General features: G+C 36.6%; 1 protein-coding gene across 2 annotated transcripts; it reads left to right on the top strand.

The window, feature by feature from the left end:
- IMPACT (impact RWD domain protein) lies at positions 1 to 25,996 on the top strand. Of its 2 annotated transcripts, none has more exons than XM_068563412.1 (11): positions 1 to 149; positions 1,232 to 1,360; positions 2,365 to 2,417; positions 3,602 to 3,664; positions 10,877 to 10,962; positions 14,882 to 15,004; positions 17,185 to 17,282; positions 19,373 to 19,446; positions 22,660 to 22,750; positions 24,081 to 24,215; positions 25,169 to 25,996. In XM_068563412.1, exons 1-11 carry the CDS (start codon positions 114 to 116, stop codon positions 25,235 to 25,237), a joined length of 957 nt encoding a protein of 318 aa, XP_068419513.1. In that variant the 5' UTR covers positions 1 to 113; the 3' UTR covers positions 25,238 to 25,996. The 2 variants fall into 2 exon arrangements, with proteins under 2 accessions (XP_068419513.1, XP_068419514.1); XM_068563413.1 differs by lacking the exon at positions 1 to 149 and adding an exon at positions 408 to 486.
- The last annotated feature ends 285 nt before the right edge of the window (positions 25,997 to 26,281 follow it).

Genomic DNA, 26,281 nt, shown 5'->3' on the forward strand with positions numbered 1-26,281 from the left:
CGCTGCAGCCCGCGGGCGGCGCTGCAGCCCGCGCTCGGCTCACAGTCGCAGCGCCCCGCCCCCGCGCTCCGGACCTGGGCAGGTGGTGGCCGCTCGGCCGCTCCCGGGGCCACATGGCTGAGGGGGACGGAGGGAGCGACCAGAGGCAGGTGAGGCCCCGGCGGGGCGCCGACCTTTAGGCTCGGCTCGGCCTCGTCTCGCCGCCCCGGGCCTCCTCGGCAGAGGGGCCTCTGCCCGGGGCCGCCCCCAGTCTCGCCCGCACCGCCCGCGCCCGAGGCCGCGCCGTTCGCTCCGCCGCGTCCCTTTGCCCCGGCGCTTGATCTCAGCCGATCGCTCTCGGGCCGGCCGCTTCCGGGCGTCGGCGCGCTGGGCCTGCCTCGGGCGCTGTCACCGTCAACCATCAGCACGCGACTGAGCAGCTCCCGGCCGGAGGCAGAAACCCGGGTTCTGCTCCCCGCCCTGTCCCCGCCGGGTCACCTTGGACAGGTCACTTAAGAACCGTTTCTGCTTTCGCAAAAGGGGCAATAATAACACAGACCCTGGAGTCACTGAACCTTCCTCCTCTTGGCGTTGAGCTTTCCCCAGCGCGTGGCTCACGTGGGCCCTCTTAAAGCTTTTCAGAATGCGCTATGAGGACAAAATGAGAGGATACAAAGTTGAATGTATACTTTGCTTCCCATTTTTACCTTTAGGTCCGGTTTTACTCTTCTTTAAGCCGAAACCAAAAGAGTAATTTCTGAAATGTTTCGAGGGTTTGATAACCAAAAACCCCAACAACCGCCCAGCCTCGTGCCCAAATTCAAAACAAAAACAACGAAGGAGATAGCCAGTAGTAATATAGGGCGAATATAATAAGTAGCAGTGCCACCGGGGAGTGGGGGCGTGGGGTTACCTGTTAAAAAGAGAAGGTGGAGCAAAGGAGATATGTGTATCCTTTAACTTGTAAATGTCAGTGCAGGATATGGGAGTGCATGTATATTTTGGCTCAGTAGTGGTCAAAAGCACAGTGATGTAGTAGCAGGGCTGGTGCCAGTCATTGCAATCGTGTCTGGTACCCAGAGGGTAGAACATGGTGACCGGCTGCTGAGAACGTTTGGTATCGTTCATTCAGGGATCCTTCATCCAAGCTGGTGATGTTAAATACAAATACCTTATAAAGCAATAAGGAAAACTCAGGTTTTTAGGGTCGGTGCATTCTTTGACTTTTCTTCCCCCCATCAACCTCTTTCAGAATGAGGAAATTGAAGCAATGGCAGCTATATATGGCGAGGAATGGTGTGTCATTGATGACTGTGCCAAAATATTTTGTATTAGAATTAGCGACGATATAGATGACCCCAAATGGACACTTTGCTTGCAGGTATTTTTGCCCTTCTCTACAGCCATTTTCCAGTTACAATGTTGACTCTTGTATGATTGACTGCTGTTGTATTCCTCTAATGATTATTCTTGTGTGACTTGTTCTGAATTGTCTTTTTGTTGTTGGCTTTTGTTAACGATTGATGATCTAAACATATGGGTAATTAAATCTCAGATCACTCTCAAGTAATGCTTTCATAGATAGTCTCAATCTTTTCTCTCCCTATTATTTTATTTATTTAAATGTTCTTAATGTACCATTGGCAGACTTGAGTTTCACTTCCTTTCACTATCCTGTACGTTTAATAGAAGAGAGTCTAAACCTGGGAAGATGACTAACATTTAAGAGGAAGAATAGGTTAGTTATTTAGATGGTTCATAGAGTAGGTACTCATTTGTTAGTTGGGAATCAGTTGTGGTTAGGATAAATGAAAACATCAGCTATGGCTTTCTATTCTAATGCTTATTCTTTGATGACTGCCTATACTTCCAACATAAAAGATGCCAAATTGAGTTTTTGTCAGTATTTGTTTTTATAGTAATACTGATTTGAAAAGAAACGTGCATGGTTCTTTATTAAGTGTTAGCTATTTAATGTATTTAATAGTGTCTGGTAGGATTTTTTTTTTTTTAATTCCTTAAGAAAAGTATCTGGAACATGTTATAATGCCGCTCTTTCATTTGGGGTTGGGCTATAATGCCCCTATTTCAGTTTTTCTTTTCCTTTTGTCTCTGTCCTCCCCACTTATTTTCTAATTTTCATTGCTTTTATACTTTCTCTGCAAATAATGATCTCCTTCATAAAAGATTGGCATCATGTTAACAACATATTTAAGGCAGAAGCATAAATATGAGGTGGGAATTCTCTCCTGAAATTTAACAAAACAATGGTTTTGTTTCTTAGTTTGGCAAGTTAGAAATCTGTCCAATGACTGGCTTTATGAATGTTGTTATTTTTGAGCCATGATGAAGTATAAGCAGATTTGTTTTTAAACTGCTTTGTAGGTGATGCTACCGAATGAATACCCAGGTACAGCGCCACCTATTTATCAACTGAAGTAAGCTATATTTCTACATTTATATTTTTATAAAAAGATTATACTTTTCAAAGATTGTTTCTCTGTACTGTACCTTGTGTTTATATAGACTACCTTATCAAAATGTATATAGAAGTTAAAAACACCTTTTGGACTTGATATAGAGCATTTAAATTCAAAAATTAAATTATGTAAAAACACTTTGAAGTTTGCCACTTAGTATAAAAGAGAATCAGAGGATCCATAGGGGGTAAAATAGTTACAGAATTGTCTTTAGAGACAGGGAGGGAAATCTTCCTCTTTAGACAACCTAGTAATCTAGAAACCTTGGCCTATAGAGTTGCTCCTAACCTGGTTCTGCTGACCTCGCCAGTTCCTTGACCTGCCTCTGTGTAAGACGGCCTGCCTTCCAGGAATCGCCCATGGTGCTTGCGGTGCTTGTCCTGCCCTTGTTGTTGAGGAACCATCTCAGCAGCCCAAGCGTAGTCTTAATGAGTCACGACCTGTTGATTGCAAGTAACCTTTGATCCACCTTGCCCGCTTGACCTACTAAGCTGTATAAACCTATGCAGACAGAATTGCATTAAATCTCAATTACTAAAATTTTTACCTTCCAGTGGGATTGTCTTTTGTATGACTGTTTTAAAACCATAGCGGTAAAATTTGTTATTACTCATGGTTCTGTAATTTTTCATTTTTATTGAAAATGAAAGATATTATAGAATGCTTGTAAACATCTGTGCCCTTTTCAGAAAAAGTTGATTATTTTTTTTACAGTCATGTGGCAACTGACTTATTTGTTAGAGTTTGTTTTGAGACACCATTTAGAAAAAATTGGGAAGTCCTGATAGTGTGGCAGATACTGTGAATATGGAAATTTAGATTCTGGAACCTCTTCTGCCACTTAGGTAAACTAGGGCAGATTTATGATATCCTATGAACTCTCCTGTTTTTTAAACCATATTTTAATTGAATAATAATGGTGTTGGCTTCAGCATGGTTTTTTGGGAGGAATAAATGAATTAATGCCAATGAAAGCATTTTGGAACTGTATCGATTTATACAACATAAGATAACATTTTGATCAAAATAGAAAAATTGTTAAAGTTAAATAAAACCAGTTTGTGATTAATCAGTATTTTTTCTTTGAGATATAAACACAATTCTTTGAATAATCTTCTTTATTTTGTTTTATTTAATCTTAGTGCTCCTTGGCTTCAAGGGCAAGAACGTGCAGATTTATCGAATAGCCTTGAGGAAATATATATGTAAGTGATGGATGATTAAAAAAAATTCTATGAGTGACTATAGTGGGCCTTTGTTGGAATCATGATATGTTAGGGCCTTTTCTAAACTTTTTGTTAAGCTGCTTTTCCATTAACAAAAAGAATATACTTGAAAAATCCTTGAAAGATTGGTTGTATAATGTAATTTTATATATACATTTGATACGAATTCTGCTTAGAAACAAAAATACACTGTTATTTAGAACTAATAGCTATAAAGACACTTAGCCAGCTTGTGAAAGTAGATTAAGAGATACTGCTCTTATTTTGCTCTTTTCATAGGCTATGTTGAATGAAACTGGTAACAGCAGAATCCTAAGCATAATTATTCATTAAACTACTATGTATTTTTAATGGTAACGTTCTTGTATTAGGCCATAAGACTGAGAGTCTATTGATATACTGTATTTTTCACTCTTTCATTCATTCAACAAATGCTATATGGCAGGCATTGTACTAGATCCTGGATACGCATAATTAGCAAAAACAGAAATGGTCCCTGTTTTCATTTAGAATTTGCAGGTAGGGGAGATATTACTCATAACATTGTAAAAATGAATGTCACACTGCAGCTGTGATAAGTTCTGTAAAAGAAAGATATTAATATACAGTGCTAATTGAGTTTGAAAGAAGTCCTGACCTAGTCTAGGAGGTCAGGGATGGCTTGTTTGACTTAAGAGCTGAGTTACTTAAGTGAAGATAACTCCAGTGAAGGGCCACAGCATGTGCAAAGGCTCTGTGTCAATGAGTTTGGCACATGTCAAGATACAACGTAATGGTGGTATTAAGTGGGAAAAGAGAGGGGAGGAGAGAAGGGAACATGGTGGGAAAATGACCTAGTGAGGTAGGCAGGGGAAGTTATGGAGAGTCCTGTAGGCCATGTTGAGGATTTTTGTCTTTATCCTAAGACCTTTGGGAAGCAGAGAAGAGTTTTAAGTGGTGTGATGCCATAATAAGATTTTCATTTTAAAAACACCATTCTGTTTCTGGGTGAGAACTGATTGGAAGGAAGCAAGAATAGATGTGGGATATCAGGAGGCTAGTGAAGTAGTCCAGAGAAGATATTTCTGTGATTTGGGTTAATTTTAATGAGATACATTAATTTAGTACAACAAATAATGTTCTGGAATATCAGTTTTACTGTAATCCAGGAACTGGTAAGGATTGTCTTATATGTTGTAGGTGGCTACCCCATTTGGCACAGTGAGAGAACCCCCTCTGTATCTGTGGGATCTAGACCAGGTTTCTTTTCCTCACAGAATATTTAATTTAAAAATGCTAAGTCTTCATGGAATTGATTCTGTTTGTTCCTTCCTAGAGGAAGTGTGGTCTTCCTTGAGTTCCTAGGTTTACACTTGACTCTGGAAGTAACCAAGAACTGGACATATCAATGGGAGAGGCCCCCATTTAGTGATTCCATCATCCTCAGCATATAAATATTACATGTTTTCCCAATGAAATGTTTTCTGATACCTGTCCCTGACCTTACTGGCCACTCCAACTTTCGTGCCCGCAACAAACTTCTTTCTGTAATCTTTTATTTATGCCTATTTACCAATTTATCTCCCCCCTAAAGTAGAATAAGATAAATATACTACAAATTTGCTCACCAATGATGTCGTAATTATACATCTTACAGTCATTTTTCAGTTCTTATCTTACTTGACCTCTGTAACTTTTGGTGGTGTTGAACACTTTCTCTTCTTGAAAAATCTTCCAACACTTGGCTTCCATCCTTTTAATCATATTCATCAATTAGATTTTTCTCCTATCTATGCACAATGTCATGCACTCTGAAATGGCTTCCCATCTGCCTTTTTTCTGCCCCAAAAGTGCCCCCCTTTATTAAGAGATACCCTCCTATAAGACACAACTTGCTGTTCTCCCTAAGTAGTTCACTTGAGCTACTAGAGAATTAGGAAGGATCAGAAATAACAAAGGAGTTTGTTCTAAAGATAGGATACGGTTCGTACTGTCTTGTTTATTAAAAACACTTGAAAATAAACCCAGTCCAATAGTAGTATTTTCACACATGTGGTCTAAATAGAAATATACATTCTGTTTTTAAAAGTTTTGTGTGACAACTTTTAATCATATTTTCCCATAAAATCCCAGCAGGGGGTAACAAGTGAAAAACACATTTAGTCATTGAAAATTAAACATTTTAAATGTATGGCTATAGTTCTTAATGTTTATAGTTTTATTATGTTCTAAATAGTGTAACATTATCAAGATTTTCATATATATTTGGCATCATTTTGAATGCTAAATTTTATTTTTGCCTAGATAAGAAGATGAACTGTGTTTTTTTTTCTTATGTAAGGAGGGACGAAGTCTGAAAACTAAGTCTTTCCAGTAAACATTTTATGAGTACCTCCTATATGCTCACAATTTAAAAATTAATATAGATTAATTGTGTACCAAAACAATATAGTGACAATTACTGAGAGGTTTGGACCAAGTGCTATTGTTTTTAGAGGCCTCTGCATGTGGTGAGGTTGTAAAGGAGGGTTCCATTTTGAAGGTGACCTTTGGGTGCAGTGTTTGGCAGGTGATCAGAGGGCGAGAGATTTTCTGATAGAAGGAACTGCATGAGCAAAATCATGTAGGTGTGAAGCAACCTGGCATCTTCAGAGTTCAGCAGATAGTTCAACATGCCGGGAATAGAAATTGAGGTAGGTGTAAGAAAAAAGAACCTGTAAGCTGGTAAGGAGTTTGGGCATTATCTTGTAGGCTGTAGGTGTTTTAGGCAGGGGAGTGATGTAATGAGATTTGTGTGGCACTGTGGAGGGTGGGCTGTGAAGAGGTTGAAGTGAGGGACACCGTAGGAAAAGCAGTCAGTAACTAGGAGGGAGGTAGTGGAGACCTTTATTAAGGCAACAAGAATGCAAGGGAGAAGAACAGTCAGTTAAAGAAGTACTTAGGAACATAAACTAGGATTTGGTGATTGTGTAGATGTAGACTCATTTGCTTATCATACCTTATTTTTGTTTAAACATTTTGCATACGGATATTTTGAATATATGAAAATAGTTTAATAAAACAAAAGGTAAATAACAGATTTAAAAATACTTTGAACATTATACTAATTGGTGTTAAGAGAAAATGAAAAGGATTAAAAATTTTTTTAATTTGAATTTATGATAGTCCATTTCAACAATATTTAATTTAAATCCAAGAAAATGATTAATTTCCCACAGCTCTTCACATTCTGATGTATCATGAAGTCTTAGATTTGGAACTTGGAGAGTGAGGCTTGTCAAAGCAGAAAGTGCACCGGACCAAGTTAAACAGGCAAGGAAGACTTTCTTCAAGACTATTGCAACAGGGGAGAGAGGCAGAACTCAGTCTGAACTCAACTTCCTGTAACAAAAGGCAGTACGGTTTTTAAGGGCTGGGATGAGCTGTAGAAAAGTACTGGGGGATGCTGGGGGGAGGTTGATCAGTGAGAGGGTCCAGCACATTAAGTTTCTTCCTGAGTTTGCAAGTGTGTTTCTCTGTGATTAGGCTATCTGCGTTTGCAAATTGTGGCTCATCAGGAGTTAGGCCCTACCAGCCAACAGAGACTGGGAGATAGGGCACTGTCTTCCTTGATGACTACGTTTCAAAAGAATGGCTCCCAGGTCCTTGAGAAAGACACTCCTAGGTTCTAAAACTGACAGAACTTCTAAAAAGATGTCCATAATTCCAAAGGAGCAAAGGAAGAATTTACAGTGACAAGTTTTGTAAAGAAAATGCTCTAAGAAGAGAGAGGTCAGGGCCTAGAGTCAGGAAGCTCAGCCTGTCTGAAGTTTATTCAAGCTGATGTTAAGGCTGTTTTTGTCAGGCTTCTGGAGTCAGTTTTTGAAATAGTGTGACCTCTTTCTTATCTGTAAAATGAGGATAAAAATAATATCATTTTAAGGATTAAGTGACATAATCCATGTAATGTATTTTAGCACTATATAATAGCAGCTCTCAATTTTGTTGTTCTTGTTAGAAGAATCATCTCATCCAGTTTTGTCATTTTGAAAATGAGATGATGGAAACTCAGATCAAGTGATTTGTCTAAGGTCACACAACTTAGTAGTACATTGTAGTGAATAGCTTTACCCTTAAGTCAACAAATATAAATATTGGAAAATTAAAGATACAAAAATTAGAGCCACAAGTAAAACAAGAGTCACAAGTAACTTGACTTTTGTTTTGATCATTCTGAATTGGATAATAGTTATTTAAGTGTATTTAATTGCAGTATATCTCAACTAAAATATCAGTTCTTAATCCAAGTTGATCTTTTATTCAATTTGAAACAAATTTTGTTCTAGACTTTTTATATTCAGCTACTTTACCATAACTTAATTTCATAAATAAAAGCTTAGCATCTCACCCTATAATGAGTAGTTCTCAGATTTTGTACCAGTTCTTAGGATTCAGCTGACTTCCTCAAGGACCTTTGGGTGAGGGGAAGAAGGACATAGGAGGGAAGACTACAGCTTTTGTCTGTTTCTGTGAGAGATTTCATTACAGCGAAGGCAAAAGTTTGAAAACCACCAAATCCTAGTCTGTAGTTAAAAGATACGAACAATCAACTATACTTGAATCAAAAGATATGAACAAACTATTGTCATGAGAGAAAACACAAATACAGCAGTAATAACAACAACAATAAAAACACCCAAACCACCATCAGTGATAAATTTGGGGGTCCAAGGGAACAAATAATTTTCGTTTTCTTTAGGAAACCTTTCACATCCACTACAACTTCCTTAAAATGGATTTCAGTGAGTCTAGTTAAATACTAGGGAAGAAGGAAGCATTTAATAAATGATTATGGGCAGAGTGCTGTTGTATATTGTTCTGCAGGAAGCCATGGGCCAGAGGAGAGGAAATTTGGAGTTAAGGTTTAATTTCTTTATTATTAGGAAAAATTACTTATTAATTGTGAAAATTCTTCCAAGGTGTTTTCCATCGTCCCCTGCACCCAGTAGTCCCCTAACAACAATAACAACAAATCTGAATGTGAATATGTATTCACAGAGGGATGATTTTCCTGTCTCAAAGGGTGGTTATGAATGAGGATTAAGTGAAGTAACAAAGCATTTTCTATGTCTTATATAGTAGGTGTTCAATACACACTGGATATTAGTGCTACTACTTTTGGTGATGATGATGTGATGAATTAAATAGAATGAGATTAGAGGATGGAGAGAATTACATATGAAACCATACATTTGTAAGGATAATAACTGTAAACACTGAGACAGGGGACCCCGTTTTCTCATTCACTACCATACCCCCAGGGCTGCACGTAGTACTTGGTGTATAGGCAAGGCCCTTAAAGATCTGTTGAGTGAATTAAGATAGGTCCACTTGAAAAGAGACTACTTTTGTAAAGTAAGGCAAGATGCTGTAAATCTGTTTTATAGGTGAGGAAACTGAGACTCAGAGTTCAAGTGTCTTACTTGCCTAAGGACACAGCTGCTTGATAGGAGAGCAAAACGCAGTGGGTGACCTGAGCTTTGGAGTAAGTCTGCATTCACATTCTGGCTCTGGACTTCTTACTGCTTATTGTCTTAGACAAGTTAATTGATCTTCCTAGGTCTGCTTTCTCATCTGTACAATGGGGAAATAAAACCTACTCTATTAGACAATTATGAGCATTAAATGTGTTGATATATATAATGTACTTTGGGCTTAGTATATACTCAATACATTTTACCTTTCTCTGTCTCTATACCTCTAAATCTTTTATTGAGACGAGAGGATGGGGGTAGGAATTATTTAAAAGAAACTCAACCAACATTCTCAATTTTTTAAAACCTTTCCAATTGACTTTTGCCCTCTCTAAATAAGACAGGTTGCCAAAGAACACGGAGGATTGTTTTAGTACTCAGGAGTTGTGGGTGAGATGGGAGGGTTTGAGGGTACAGAATTATTTGAAAACAGTTGTTTTCTTCTGTATGCTTGTTTTGAAAGTTTCCTTTGGGTGCTGATGAGTGGTGATAAAAAGATGATGGTTTCAAGAGCAACTGTTAGAGGAAGGAGGTAAGGTGTTACGAAGTAGTGTGATGATTTCTTTAAACACACTTATTAAAACTTATCTAAAATTAGTGTCATCTCCTAAAGAGTAGACACTTGGGCCTTTATTTTATTGCTGTTGCCATCATTTAACATAACGCTATGGACATGAACTATGACATGTTCTTTTTCTCAATGAGCCTTTGAGATGGATTTAATTATCTGAGGCAGCCAGACAGCTATTTGGAACCAAAATGAATCAATTTGGGCAGTAGAATATTTTGTCCAAAACAAAATAAGAATATAAAGTTTTCCATTGATTGTCTTTTAAGTCTTGTAAATTGGCTTTCTGAGGGAGTTTCTCAAATGCTTTGTATTCTTATTTGTTGAAATAAGTACATAAAAAAAGTGGCTTGAAATTGTTCAAAAAGTTTAGAAAAGCAAGCAATGACTGGGCATCAATACTACAATTATATTCACTGACAGAAACTAAATCATATTTATATCTATCTTAATTCATCCAGTTCAAGTTCAGAAATTTTCTTTCCCCTCTTTGGTTGCAACTCTTCTACTTATTTTAAGTGAGCAGTGTTAGTTTTAATTTGGGAGCCAGTTGGAATTTTTAATGTTGGTGTATTAAATACTCATCCACAAATGTTAGTAAATTGCATTTTTATAAATTCCTCTTTAAAAGGCATGGCTAGGGAATTCCCTGGTGGTCCAGTGGTTAAGACTTAGCTCTTTCACTGCAAGGGCCTGGGTTCAGTCCCTGGTTGGGGAACTAATCCCACAAGCTGCACAGCACGGCAACCCCGCTCCAAGAAAAGGCACGGCTAGATTGCATATAATTTCTTAGATTGTAAATATGTCTATATTTTCTTGAATTTGAGAAGGAAATTTTTTTAACATCTTTATTGGAGTATAATTGCTTTACAGTGGTGTGTTAGTTTCTGCTGTATAACAAAGTGAATCAGCTCTACATATACATATATCCCCATATCCCCTCCCTCTTGCGTCTCCCTCCCATCCTCCCTATGCCACCCCTCTAGGTGGTCACAAAGCACCGAGCTGATCTCCCTGTGCTATGCGGCTGCTTCCCACTAGCTATCTGTTTTACATTTGGTAGTGTATATATGTCCATGCCACTGAGAAGGAAATTTTTAATAACAGATTTTTCCCCTGAATTTTGTTTAGAGAGAATATTGGTGAAAGTATTCTTTACCTGTGGGTGGAGAAAATAAGAGATGTCCTAATACAAAAATCTCAGATGACAGAACCAGGTAGGTTTGCTCTTTTAATTCACAGTAATTAAGTTTTCATGTAGATATTTTCATTGAAACTTTTAATGAAGATCTGTATGCTGTTTTATGTTTTTATATGATAAAATATGTTTCTCTGGAAAGTTCTTTACTCATGTAAATATGATTATTTCTTTCTATAAGCTTTAGCCTCCTTGGTTTCATATTACTATAAACTCTTATAGAAATAGAATTTTATGGTTAAAGAACTTGGGTCAAAAATCTTTGCTTCCTTTGACTATTGTTATGGTAATACGAACCATGTAACATTCTTCATGAATTATTGGACTATGTAACTTAGACATTAGCTTCAAATGAGTTTAGTGTTTATAGAAAAAGAACTTTGGAAAACACACTGACCAGTATTTAAGATATAAAAATTGACTTTGAAAGTTGATTTTTTAATTGAGATAGAATTCACATACCATGATTATTCACTGTTTAAAATGTATAATTCATTGGTTTTTAGTTTATTCCAAAGTTATGTAACCATCACCACTATATAATTTCAGGACATTTGAAAATTGAAAATTGATATTTTGCTCTATTATTATAGTTTTATTGAATCATAATATACAACGTAGAAATTTCTTTTGTTTTCTATTTACTTTGCTAGTCTTTGTTCCACTTACTACAAAAGCCCTTTAGAGAGGAAAATTACTAAGCCTGATTTTATTTCCAAATAGAGTTTTATTATTATCACTGATAGAATTATTTTCAATTTGGGGAGAAGAGGGATTAAAAAAAAACAAAACCCAATAGTCTATTTACTAATTTTTAGAAGGTTATTTACACCGAACCAATTATTAAGGATTCCCTTACCATAATCAGTATAGATTTAAAGTTGATAGAAATATATATTTTTCAGAGCATTTTACTATTTTTCTATAGAAGCAAATGTTTTCATTGCTTCCATTAAAATCAAAGAGATAAATGGTCTGAAGATATTCTGATCATGGGACAATATTTTTTGAAGTATTTTCCTTGACTTTTTATGATTCATGTTCTGATTTTGCAGCATTTCAGGGCATCTGAGAAGAGTTTTGAAACCTCAAAACAAAAACTGAGTTTTGCCAATCCACCATTCTAGAGTGTGGGATAATTGCAAAAATGGAATATAAGCAAAAATTTAGGACTCCAAAAAGCTTGGAATCACTGAACTATTAGGAAATTTTTAAAATTATTGATCTTAAAATGGTATTTTCCCTTTCCCACCTATATCTATAATTTAGTTTAGCCACACTTCAGATTTTCGAGTTATTGATTTAGGTTGTATAATTTATAATTTGAAAATATTTTGTTTGGAATTTTTTAATTAGAAATTTTCTAGACTTCGTATTAAAACGGAAGGTTTAATAATTCTGAAGCATGAATAAGGGTATAAGCTAGTGATCAGGATATCTCATGAGAATTTTCTTCTCCAGGGTACCCACTTGACAAGTAATTTATTTTTATTTTACTATTAATCTTCAGTACATATTTATCCTTTACTATTTCATTTTTTCTACTATAGAAATGTGAAATTTTTTTAAAATTTATTTATTTTATTTATTTATTTTTGGCCACATTGGGTCTTCGTTGCTGTGCGCGGGCTTTCTCTAGTTGTGGCGAGTGGGGGCTACTCTTCGTTGCGGTGCACGGGCTTCTCATTGTGGTGGCTTCTCTTGTTGCGGAGCATGGGCTCTAGGCGTGAGAGCTCAGTAGTTGTGGCTCGCGGGCTCTAGAGCGCAGGCTCAGTAGTTGTGGCTCGCGGGCTCTAGAGCGCAGGCTCAGTAGTTGTGGCGTACGGGCTTAGTTGCTTCACAGCATGTGGGATCTTCCCGGACCAGGGCTCGAACCCGTGTCCCCTGCATTGGCAGGTGGATTTTTAACCACTGCGCCAACAAGGAAACCCCAGAAATGTTAAATCTTGAAGTAATTATATACTATTTACACTTTTAAAAAATTCTGAACTAATTTTAGACTTACAGAAAAGTTGCAAAAATAGTAGAAATAGCTCTGTTATATCCTTCACCCTGCTTTCCCTAGTAACATCTTACATAACCATATTATAAAGAACAGAAAGCCGACATTGATATAATATTAACTAAACTAAAGAGCTTATTCAGATTTTACTAGGTTTTCCACTAATGTTCTTTCTGCTGTTCTAGAATCCTGTCTAGGATTCTTTGTTGCATTTAGTTGTTATTTCTCCTTACTCCCTTTTAGTCTATAAATAGTTCCCCAGTCTTTCCTTCACTTTTTTGACCTTTCATGACCTGACACTATTTTGTGGAATGTCCCTCAATTTGAATTTGTCCATTGTTTTCTCATGATTGGAGTAAGATTAGGCATTTTGGCAAGAATATCACAGAAATGATATTGTATCCTTCACAGTGTATTATATCAAGGAGCTAATGATATCAATATGCTTTATTAATGGTGATATTTACCTTGATCCCTTGGTTAAGGTGGTATCTGCCAAATGTTTCCACTGTAAAGTTACTGTATTAATCAAGTGTTCTCCAGAGAAATAGACCAATAAGATGTGTATGTGTGTGTGTGTGTGTGTGTGTGTATTATAAAGAGAGAGGAGGAGGGAAGGAATGGTTGGGGGGGAGAAGGAGGGAGGGAGGGGGAGAGACAGAGAGATTGATTGATTTTAAGGAATTGGCTCACGAGATTATGGACGCTAGCAAGTCCAAACTCTGCAAGGTAGGCTGACAGCCTGGAGACCTAGGGAAGGAACGATATTGCAACTCAAGTCTGAAGGCTGTATGTTGGCAGAATTCCCTCCTTCTCTGGGGAGGTCAGTCCTTTTTCTTTTCTTTTTTTTTTTTTTTTTTTAATTAATTAATTAATTTATGGCTGTGTTGGGTCTTCGTTTCTGTGCGAGGGCTTTCTCTAGTTGTGGTAAGCGGAGGCCACTCTTCATCGCGGTGCACGGGCCTCTCACTATCGCGGCCTCTCTTGTTGCGGAGCACAGGCTCCAGACGCGCAGGCTCAGCAATTGTGGCTCACGGGCCCAGCTGCTCTGCGGCATGTGGGATCTTCCCAGAGCAGGGCTCAAACCCGTGTCCCCTGCATTAGCAGGCAGACTCTCAACCACTGCGCCACCAGGGAAGCCCCCCTTTTTCTTTCAAAATCTTAACTGGAGTCTCACTTGCATTATGGAGGGCAATCTGCTTTACCCAAAGTCAACTGATTTGAATGTGAATTCCATCCAAGAAATACCTTTACAGAAACATCTAGAATAGTGTTTGACCAAATATCTGTGTACCATGGCCTAGCCAGGTTGACATATAAAATTATCAGTTACTGTCTTTCCCTTTGTAGTTGATAAGTATCTTGGGGGAGATACTTTGAGGCTATGCTAATACCCTATTCCTCCTTAAACTTTAACCTACTGATTTTAGTATCCATTAGTGTATCTTATCAACAATATTTGTAAACAATATGGTGTTGTAACAATATGGTGATTTTCATTTCCTTCTTTCCTTCTTGCTATGATTAATTGGAATTCTATTCTGAGAACAAGATGTCTTTTTTCCACATTTATTTATTTGATTACTTATATTAGTATGAACTCATATTATTTTATTTCGTGAGTTAAAATTCCATACTGTCATTATTTTGTTGCTCAAATTGTTCCTGGTTGGCCTTTAGGAGAGCTCTCAGGTAGGCTCCTGTGTTCTTTTTATAAGTTTCCATTGTGTTTTGAACATTTCTTTACTCTCTGGAATCACAAGATATTCCAGGCTCATCTTGTATTTTCCTTGTCCCAACCCTGGAGTCAACCACTTCTTGTAGCAGCCCTGGTTCCTTCTGTTGAATACTGGTGTTTAGAGACCAAGACTAATGGTTTTTTAAGTGTAATTTCTTACTGTCTTATGATCACTCATCATGTCTCATATCCACATAGGCCCAGACGTAAAGAAGAAAACTGAAGAGGAAGATATTGAATGTGAAGATGATCTCATTTTAGCATGTCAACCAGAAAATCCAGTTAAAGCATTGGATTTTGATGTCAGTGAAAATCGAACAGGTATAATGTTATTAGTTTATTTTGAGGAAAGCGGGATGGTAGCATTATGAATGGAATTTCTATACCATTTGAAATGGTATAGAAATTTAGTAAACTCACATTTTAGAAAATTCTTATTAATTTGTGGAGAATTGGGTTATTTTTTTCCTGTCTCCTGGCCATTTTGGTGTTTGCTAGGTCTATCAGAATGGTGAGGAAAAAAATAGAAATTTACTTTTTTCTTTTTTTTTTTTGCTATTTATCTAGAGTTTTTAATTAGTGGTGAGAGAAATTGAAACTAAGAAAAGCTGTGTTAATGTTCTCAGTTCACATCCTGCTTTTATATTTTTACTTTGAAATCCTTAGCTGTCTACTGATAGCTCAGAGTTAAATTTTAGTCTTTGCTCACAAATATAAATACAATAATTGAAGGTGCAACCACTGAATTAAAGCTAGTGAGATGCCTTTAGGATTTTAGTTTTTGCTTAAGCAAATTTGTTCCATGATAAAGTAGTATTCAGCTTATGGATAGGTTGATGTGATAAATCAGCTCTATATTTCTATCAGAAAGTATGTTCCATTTTAGTATTTTAAAATTTTGAATGATATAGTCAGTTTCCTCAAGTCTCTTACAAAAACATGATAGACCAGAGGGAATGTTCATTCTCTTTGAAGATAGGGAGTTCCCTGTGCCATTATACAGTAGCTTTTAAACAGTAAATGAAAATTTAAAGTTCTTGCATAGTGTCTCAGGATTAGTAGAAGGGGACAAAGAAGCCTCGAATGAGTGGGGAAGAACACCCAGGATACCTGCTCCTGTTTCACTCTAAGTAGTTCCCATTTTATTCATACACATATTTGCAGATTTGGCATAGGATGTCTTTTGGGAAAGAAGATCCACTATTAAAAGAAAAGGAGTGAAAATCAGAGTCATAATAAATCGCATCCAGTTCCTGTTGACCTTAATAGTGTACTAGTGCGGTTGTCACAGTCTGTTCAAGAAGAGAACACTACTGGGGGAAGGAAGAACATCCTGCATAAACCTGGCTTCTCATCCTAGTCCTGCCACAAACCAGTGCAGTGATTTTTGGCAAGTTATTTAAAGTGCTCCAGAAATATTTTTACACGTGTTACTTGAAGTGTTTCATCACTTATAAAGCAAACTGACTTGGTAAGATTCAACAGATCAGTGAACAGAAATAGAAAAAAATTAAATTCTTTTTTTCTGAATAACTTTTCATCCTAAATGAGGCAGGTGCAGCAGCTAGGATGGTTGGTAAGTTTCTCATCTAAGTTAAGGGTAAAATTAATGGTTCTTAAGCTTGTTTAAAAGGCAGAATAGGGCTTCCCTGGTGGCGCAGTGGTTGGGAGTCTGCCTGCCGGTGCAGGGGACACGGGTTCGAGCCCTGGTCTGGGAGGATCCCACATGCCGTGGAGCAACTGGGTCCGTGAGCCACAACTGCTGAGCCTGCGCGTCTGGAGCCTGTGCTCCGCAGCGAGAGAGGCCGCGACGGTGAGAGGCCCGCGCACCGCGATGAAGAGTGGCCCCCACTCGCCGCAGCTGGAGAAAGCCCTCGCACAGCAGCAAAGACCCAACACAGCCAAGAATAAATAAATAAATAAATAAAATTAAAAAAAAAAAAAAAAAGGCAGAATAACTGGAAATCACAGTACTCGATGGAATACCAATTTGGTGTACTACTGATACATTTAATTCAATCCTATGAAGTAGGAACAGTTTTATTAGCAGAAGACATTATATTACAGCTATACAAAATAAAGTCATAGATTTCCCAACCCAGAGGTCCATCAGCAGTAAAATGAATAAATACTCCATATTAGCAGCTGTCAATCTTTTTGGTCTCAGGACCCCTTTCTACTCTTAAAAATTAGATGTTATACCAACTTATACAACTGACACAGTCCAGGATTTGAGTCCCAACCTACCATTTCCACTGGGTGACCTTAGCAGGTGAAAATCATTTATAAGTCAGGTAGTTTTATCTTAATGTACAATATATTAGGAAACTTTTTACTTAAAATTATAACTTAATTTTAATAGACAACCAGTATTTGTTGAGTTGATTTGCCATATAATTTACATCTCTTTCCCAACTCCCCCCACTATACCATTGCCAATTTTTCAGTGTTTGAATGTAAGAATTTAAAAATTAAAGTTATATAATTCTTTAAATTTATAGAAATAGAAGAATTACCTCCGATTGATCATGGCATTCCTATCACAGACCGAAGAAGTACTTTTCAGGCACACTTGGCTCCAGTAGTTTGTCCCAAACAGGTAAACTTACTGTGTCCAGTTCACTCTGATGTTGTTTTACCAAAGTAATTCAAGCAGATGGTTTTGCAATAATATCTTTGTTTTTACTATTATGTTTAATTTTCATGCAAGATAAAAATTATTTGCTAACTTTCTACCTCCAAGTTACTGGGAATCATGGAATATTTGTTTCTGTTTATCACTGCTTTCAAAATTGCATCCAGACTCTGATTAGGGCTTAACTCTCCAATGGATTTTCAAAGAAGAAAAACCCATTGTGGTGGTGTAGAAAATTATGATGCTTAATATCAATAGCTTGTTGAAAAATTATTTGTCTTATCACGTGGGAGTTCTATAAAACCTAGCCTGTTCTGTTGTCGCCCAAGTAAGGGGACAGTGGACAGACTGGTTGAGCCCAGTCTTCCCAACCTGAATTCCTTTTCCTTTCTGCTTCCTGATTTTAGGTGGCCTGATATCCACCAAAGGATATTATATGGGAAAATCTTCAGTCAAAAATAGTATTCCTAGGTCTTTGTCTTTCTCAGTCTCTTTTCAGCAGAATCATTTTCTTCTTCCTTGCTGCTATGATCTAGCCTAAACTTTATTAATGTAAGAGACAATTTCAGTACACCTATAAAGTTAAATTAACCAGAAAAGTCTTACTAGCTTAGCATAGGTTTTAAGCATTGGTCTCTTCCCTTTGGTCTCTCCAAATTCTTCTAAAGCCCTGACCTATAGGAATACAGTTTTTTGCACCAGGCTGCCTTTTCACTCTCTTTTAGTCTCTGGAAGAGGAAGTTCTTTCCTTCATTGATTTGTGGTCAAAATAACAGATTTTGGTGCAAGCTTCTGGTCTTTTCTCTCAGGAACCCTATTTTGCCCTTGGCCATTGCTCATAATCTTGTTGCCAGGGTCCTCGTTAGACATTCCATTCTGAATCTCTCCATACTGGATCCTTTTTCCATTTCTGATTATAGTCACTTAGACTTACAGGATCATAATTTGTGAGAGCTGAAATAAATCTGAGAGGTCAGTGTCTACTTTATTGATCAGGAATCTGGGAGTCTGAGAAGCACAAGATTGCACAATTTCTGATCCAAATTGCTCTCCGTATCTCCAGCTTAGTCTTCCTTACCTCCAGTATTTCTTCTATGTCCCTTGCCAACTACCTTTCTAAAAGATCTGACCACGTGTCACTCCTCCCCCACATACCCAATAATCTTTGCTGATTTCCATTGGCTACAAGGAAAAATCTAAACACATTATACAAGGTGCTTTGTGATAAGACCCTACTTTAATCATTCTGATACATCTTCTATCATCTCATTCATACTCTGAGTTAGAGCTACATAAAACTATTGGTCACTTCCTGAACCTTTCTCTTTTATGTCCCTGCTAAGGTTGACAGATAAAATACAGAATAGCTAGCTAAAATTGGAATTTCAGATAAACATTATTGCATAGGCCATACTTACAATAAAAAATTTGTGGTTTATCTGAAGTTCCAGTTTAACTAAGCATCGTTTATTTCTGCTTACTAAATCTGGTATGTTTGTACATGCTGTTTCCTCTAAATGGAATGGCTTCTTCTTGCCCCACCTCACTCTTCCATTTTGATGCAAAACTGTCACTATCTTTCAAGACCTGGCCCTTGTTACCTCCTCTGTGAACCTTATTTGACTCCCAGAGAGAGTTTTGGTTTTATAACATTTTGAACATACCATTGTTCTGTACCTGTCACTTTGGTAAGTTTTCAGAGCTCATTTCTAGAAATTCTTATATTTTCGTTTAAATTTCTCTATACAGTATGGGGAAAATTTCTTATGTACAAGTACCCTGGACATGGTTACTGCTCAGATATTTGTTGATAACTGGTGGTGAAAAATACCAGGTCTATCATTTTTGTACCAATTAGAGTCCCAGTTTTTGCCCCTAAAATGAGAAAACTTTGGAAATGGCTTTTTCAGAACGTAGTTGAGTCTTTAAATAACTCTTGTTAATTTCACTACAATAGTATGTATATCAATATGCTTTAAGTTTTTTTTTAGCATTTATTTACAGAGCAAATAAAAAGTATACATTAGTTTATTTACATTACTGCTGTTTTTAAGGTGAAAATGGTTCTTGCCAAATTGTATGAGAATAAGAAAATTGCTAGTGCCACCCACAACATCTATGCATACCGGTAAGTGATCATCACAATTTTAGGAACGTGCAATTTGTAAAAAATGGGGGAAGGGACTTCCCTGGTGGCGCAGTGGTTAAGACTCTGCGCTCCCAATGCAGGGGGCCTGGGTTCAATCCCTGCTCAGGGAACTAGATCCCACATGCATGCCTCAACTGAGAGTTCGCATGCCACAACTAATGAGCTGGTGAGCCGCAACTAAGGAGCCTGCCTGCCGCAACTAAGACCCAGCACAACCAAATAAATAAATATTAAAAAAAAAAAAAATTGGGGAAACTGATGCATGATTTAAAAAAACAACAACTATTAGGTGTTTTTTTCTACTGTAAAAGTAATAATCATGTGTAGAATATTTGGAAATGGCAGAAAAAAGAATCAGAGGAAAAGTTAACCATTTTCTGCCATTAAATGAAACTGATATTGTGAAATATTTTCTTTCTGTCTTTTCTATGTAAAGTTTATTCTTTTCAATGCTTTATTCTAGTATCAAAATTTTTCCTTAATGTAACAAAAGCATTTTTCCATGTTGTTATAATTGCTTTATAAACATTATTTTAATGGCTGTGTAATATTTGTTTGAGGCTCCATACCACAATTTATTTAACCATTTCCTTTTTGGTTTTAGTTTTTCATTTTTTCTAAATATTATAAAGAATAGTCCCGTGAACATCTTTGTGTACTTTTTGCATTATTTCCTCAGGATAGGTTCTGGTTGTTTCATATTCTTTTTTGAAATGAAACAGAAGTATGATTAAAAAGGAAAAAAGAATAGATTCCTAGAAGTAGAATTATCAAAAAGTATGAACATTTTTGAAACTCTTGATACATACTGCCAAATTTTTTCTAACATTTTTCTTTTAAACCAGTTTATGCAGTAAATTAAGACTGCTTCTTTCACTACATGTCTTTTAGTTTTGAGTACGAAGGTTTTATAGAAATCTGCTGATTTGTTAGTAAAGAGATGAAGGGTATATTTTTTAAATATGCAAATTAGTACAGACTTACAGAACATAGTTTAGGACTAAAATAAATTAGAATATAGACATAGGAAGTTGGTGCAAATTTAAAATGTGATTCACACTATTTGTAAAATCTAGGCTACCTAAAACACAAAAATCTCAAAAAAATTTATCACTTTGGATAGGTGAGTTTTTAATATTACTAAGTCACATCCCTTTAAGTGCCAAATCTTACCAAAAAAACTATTTATTATATAATTCCCTACTTATTAGAGTATCACTACACAGAATTTTGGTGTTTTCTTAGTGAGTTAGGGTCATCAATATAAAAATGAGGGATTAGACTGTGCTTGCTCTCAGTGATTAGAATGTGCTGTAAAAGTATTAATAGGTACTATTCATTCGTCCCACGTGTTTGTTGAGGGCCTACTCTGTGTCATGTGCTTTACATAAGTTAAATCTAATTATTTCAGCAACTGTGCCACTGTAAAAAGGTTAACTTTTTCAATATCACATAGTCGTTAATGGTAGAACTGAATTTGAGAATCTAATTTCATTTATCTCTATCTTATTCCTACATGGCCATGTTGGCTGCACCTTCAACAGTTGCTGGACATGATATTGATCTTAAGTAATCAAAAAGTTAAATAATGTGCCGGATACTCTATTTCAGGCCCCAGATTTTTGTTTTTTTAAGTACTTGGGTATTTTTGCGTATTAATGGGTGATCAGCTGTCACTTCTTACAGATGTCAGCTTGACTGCATGTAGCAGCCCCTCCACCTCACCCCCTTATATAATTGACGCTTGGGAATGAAGGAGCTTAGCTTGTCAGAATTGTGTGTCAGATAACAATAAAAAGGCATAAAGTGGAGGCTTGAAGGACTCCACTGGGAGTTAAAGAAATAACCTTTATTTGGTACATGGACTTTGTGTTGTGTATTTTGAATGCTCAGGGTCCTTTTAAGGTTACTTCCTGGTTCTGGGGCTGTGTTCCTGCTTTGGAGTTATGGGGCACTCTTCAGGCTACTGGTACACACAGCTATCGGATGCTGCATCATTATCTTCCTGGCATGTGAGGAAAGGGTTAGTGAAAATGTCCATGGTATTTCCTGATTTTTTTAAACCTAACAGTGCTGATTTATATAGTCAGATTTCTTCATTTGTTCTATAAAGTCAACCCCGGAATCCTTTTTGCCTTAAATTTGCCATATAAAATTTTGTTTAATAGTACTAACTTTCTTTTCTTCAAATGAGGCCAACTCTAAATAATAGTAGAGCTTGGTCATAGAGGTGGGCAGTAAATATTTACTGAGTGAATGAATGAATAGATGGTTTGGTGGATGGAAGGATGAATGAATGAATAGGATTGCTATAATAAAATTAATATAATTGACTTAGGTGTATAGATAAGGTAGTATTTGGCTTTTTATCACCATAACTGGAAAGATATCTTTGCTATATTTGCCTAGTCCTAGATGGTACCATTTGTAGGGGCCTAAAAAATGCACTAGATGGCATACCTTAACTGGCACTGTTTTCTTTTTATAACTCACACTTATTTGCCAACCTTATTCATCTACAATGTAGCCCATGCTAACTTTCTAGATAATTTAAATGGGTAAAAATACCATGATTTATCTCTGATATTGATAACTATCCAGGGGGAAATTATAGAGAAAAATAAATCTTATAATTCTTAGAATGGGGAAGATAGATAAATGCTTGGTGGCTAGAACATTAGGAAAGTATAAAATATTACGTTGGTTTTATCACCTCCATCTTTTTTATATACTTTTTTTCTCTTTCACTGGAGTTTAGGCTCTTTGATGACAGGAGTACACCACTTATTTCTCTTATACCATTTCATAGCGCCTATTATGTGCCTATAATGCTTATATACAGTTTATTCTCAGTAAACGTTTTTTAGTGATTAGTCTCTATAATCTCAGCTTCAAGATTAAATGAAGTAGAGGAAGTGTCAGATGTCTAAACTCACCTTCCCATAATTGTAGCATTTCTGATTTAAAGGAGGTACCCTTGATTCCTAGCTTTCCAAAATATAAAAAGGGAAGCATACTGGATAGGAAATCATCAGTGAAAATATAGCTAATTTATAGTTCAAGAAAGATTTTTTTAAAACAAGTATGCTGATTTTGGAAGTAAATTGATGGCAACAAATATGAAAGTAACTTTTATTATTGAATACAATATTTCAAGGTTTTAAAGTGTAACACTGTTACGTGTATTTCTAGAATATATTGTGAGGATAAACAGACCTTCTTACAGGACTGTGAGGATGATGGGGAAACAGCAGCTGGGGGGCGTCTTCTCCACCTCATGGAGGTAAGTGTGAGTTAAACCCTCTTGATCCTGTTCTGTGAACCATAAAATTTCTCAACAAAATTCATTCCTAAATTCCATTTAGGAATAAGTAAATCAGTTAGACTATATAACATGAGATAATTTGGTTTTATTAGTAGTTAGTTTTTAAACATCGGTAGAGAGATAATTTTAACCGCTGGATGTGGGGCAGAAAGCAAAAGGTTAATAACAAGAGCTGTGCTTTCAAGCTCTTTCAGTTGTAGACAATAGAAGATTATCTTCAGCTCTGGAAAAACTTATCCTTTTTGTTTCATGACAATTTCCTCTCCTCTATTTTCTCTGTTCTGTCTTTGCAGAACTCCTGTTAGTTGGATATTGGACTTCTGGGTAGATCCAGAATGTTTCTTTTTTTATTAAGTTGTCCATCTCATTGCCTTATGTTCTAAGACATTTTCTTGACCGTCTTCCAAAATTTCTATCAAATTAAAATTTTTTTTAGCAACCATGTATTTAATTTTCAAGAGTTCTTTCTTGTTCTCTGTTTTTCCCTTTTCATAGTGTGCTGTTCTGCTTTTATGGATACAATATCTTCTAAAATTTTTCTGAGTATACTAATTAGAGTTTCTTTTTTTAGATGTTTTCTTCCTTAAATTTTTCCTGGTCCATTTTAGTTTGTTTATCTTGTCCTTTCTCTTTCATGCTGCTGGATTTTCTTCATCTGTCTGGTGATCATTGGTTGTTCATTAATTTTAAGAATGGATTGTTTTTTTCCTAAGGTAGTTGCTATAGTTTCTTCTGCTATTGTATGTGGAGGTTTGTTTTCTAACCAGGCCCTTTCCTTGATAGGAACTCTGTGGGGGTCAGGCCTGTAGACTGGTGGGCTTCACGTTAAGGGCAGCATTTGACAAATGTCAAACTGAGGAAGACCTCACTGGTAGGCACTAGTGATTACTCATGCAGCCCCAGTTCTCTCTAGCTGTTTTGTTCAGAAGCAGGTTTTGTGTTGCTGTTTGACCTAGGGGTAAAAAACTGCCTAAGCTAAGCTATTCTGGTTGAAGTCACCAAGAAGTGGAACCCCACTGCATGATCTCCCCTTCACTCTGCCTGGTGGTCCCCAAGTTTGCAGTTCAAGGACACTGTGGAGCACAGTGTTTGTTTTCCAAATTCCCTTCTTATTCTAACATTCTGTCCCCTGAATTGTTATAAATCTCACTCTGCTTACTCATGGTTCTGCCATTAAAGTCGGGGAAATTTTATGTGCAATTTTATGTATGGGTTTTTTCATTTTCCTTTAAAACTCACATCTGTACCTGTCTATATTTGTATGTAATTATGCTTCTGAAAATAACAGATTTTGAATGTGAGAAATGTCATGGTGGTGGTATCACGCTGGTATGGAGGGATTTTGCTAGGACCAGATCGCTTCAAACATATCAACAACTGTGCCAGAAACATTCTAGTGGAGAAGAACTACACAAGTTCACCGGTAAGTGGTTACTGATATTATATCTAGAGAGTTTCTCACCACTGCCTGTGAAATTTAAAAAGAAAAAAGAAAAAGAAAATTAAGAGTGAAGCAGAACAAGTGAGGTGCATTAGAAAAACCTTTGGACTAGGAAACTGGAAGCTTAGGTTTTAGTCAGAACAGTGTGATTGACCAGTTGTGTGACCTTGGGAGGATCACTTCATCTCTTCAAACCTTAATTTTGTAGATTCATGGAGTTTTATAAAAACCTTAAAGACCAGTTAGTTTCCACTCCCTAAAATTGAGACCCATAGAAGTTATAGCTAATGCTACAGTGAACTGGATAGTCTTTAAACATCTGTAAAATTCTAACATTCTCTGTTAGTGTCAAAGTGTATCCCCTTTCCCCTGACATGCCTTTAGATGCCTTCTTCCTTTATACTTTGAGTTTTTTTGTCTCATATTTCAGATATGTTCATATCTATTTTATTTAAACTTTGCTGCCTTACTTTGAAAAATGAACAATGGACTAAATAGTATTGAGAGGAATTCCCTGGCTGTCCAGTGGTTAGGACTTTGCACTTCCACTGCAGGAGGCATGGGTTCGATCCCTGGTGAGGGAAGTAAGATCCCACGAGCCGCACGGTGTGGCAAAAAAAAAAAAAAAAAAAAAAATACACACACACAAAAAAATAATTAAAAAAATAAACTTATAAATAATATTGAAATTACTCAAACATAAATCTGTTAGATAACTGAGATAAATGAGTGTTTTCTTTGATCATCCTTGATTGTTTTGGAAATATTAAAATAGACTATAAATGAAAGAGCCCTGTAAAACAGAAAGATGGTACATATGGAAGTAATTATACTTTCACTATTATACATATTCTATATGACTAGATTTAAAAGTCCTAAGCTAGTACCTTCGTATAAATGTAGGAAGATACTACATTGATTTATGTCTTTTTCAGGAGGAATCATCTAAGACTTTGGGAAAGAACAAAAAAGTAAGAAAAGACAAGAAGAGGAGTGAACATTAATACCTGAAACTGTATGAAAGGTTAATTTGCCTATAATCAGATACAAATTCCACAGTCATCAAGGAATATATTGTGCAGAGAGAGAATCCTGGACTGTTCAAGTCAGCCAATTCATTGTGGACACCAATATTATCTTTTCTTCTTTGGTTATATCATCTGCCAAAAATAGAGAACTTGTGATATTTTCATGAGTGTTTCAGGCTGATTCAGAAGGATTAATTTGAACTTAATCACCACTTCATATAATTTTAGAAAGGTAACAGTTGCCCAGGGCAGTACCTGAATTAACTGTCCATTTCATTACATGTCAAGTGCCTTTGTTAGGTGGGAAAGAAGTGTCTCTAGAGGAATATAAATACCTGATTTCTTGTCATTGGGATTCTCATTCTGTTAAATGAATATTACTTTTTACTGCTCTTTACGGCTCCGTATGGCTTATTGAAATAGGGGCTCATTGAAGATTGATCTTAGAGAGTTTCTTCTTGTGATTTTAGTTCATAAGTATGTCACCTTTCATTTTATAGTGCTCATGGAGTGATGGATTAAGTGAAAATCCAGGAGTATCCATCTGCAGTTATGTGCTGAAGTGATAATTCATCTAACAGATTTGTTAGCATAAGTGTTACGCCTCACTTTCTGTCGCAAATTGGTGATTGTGAAATTTCAAAAAGTGATTTTCTAGTCTCTACTTTTTTGTTTAATTCTTGTACTGTTAAGCAATAAATACGGTGTGCCAGTAGTCTCCTCCCACCACCGAAATGTGTTGGTGTAATATTCTGGTTTCTTTTAACAACCTGAAAGTACCTTTCTTGTGATCTTCCTTGAGAAATTAGAACTATGCCAAAAGCTGTGCTATGGTTAGTGGAACATTTATGGAATGGGGTAGAGGTGGCAGAACACCACTGGTGTAAGGTGAGAGTGTGTTGTGTAGTTCTGTAAATGTGATGCACATTTCCCATCCACACTCCTCCAGCTATCCTTCTCAACTCCATGACTTTGTGGAGAGAAGGAGCAAATCTTTGATTGGAAAAACAGAGAAAATCC

Source organism: Eschrichtius robustus, chromosome 14, assembly GCF_028021215.1.
Source record: "Eschrichtius robustus isolate mEscRob2 chromosome 14, mEscRob2.pri, whole genome shotgun sequence".
NCBI classification, from domain to species: domain Eukaryota; kingdom Metazoa; phylum Chordata; class Mammalia; order Artiodactyla; family Eschrichtiidae; genus Eschrichtius; species Eschrichtius robustus.

Bases quoted from the DNA above. Each gene is read 5' to 3' on its own strand.
- IMPACT (XM_068563412.1), top strand. From the start codon at position 114: ATGGCTGAGGGGGACGGAGGGAGCGACCAGAGGCAG. The intron at 15,005-17,184 runs GTATAATGTTAT...TTAAATTTATAG, and splicing joins TGTCAGTGAAAATCGAACAG to AAATAGAAGAATTACCTCCG. The intron at 24,216-25,168 runs GTAAGTGGTTAC...TGTCTTTTTCAG, and splicing joins AGAACTACACAAGTTCACCG to GAGGAATCATCTAAGACTTT.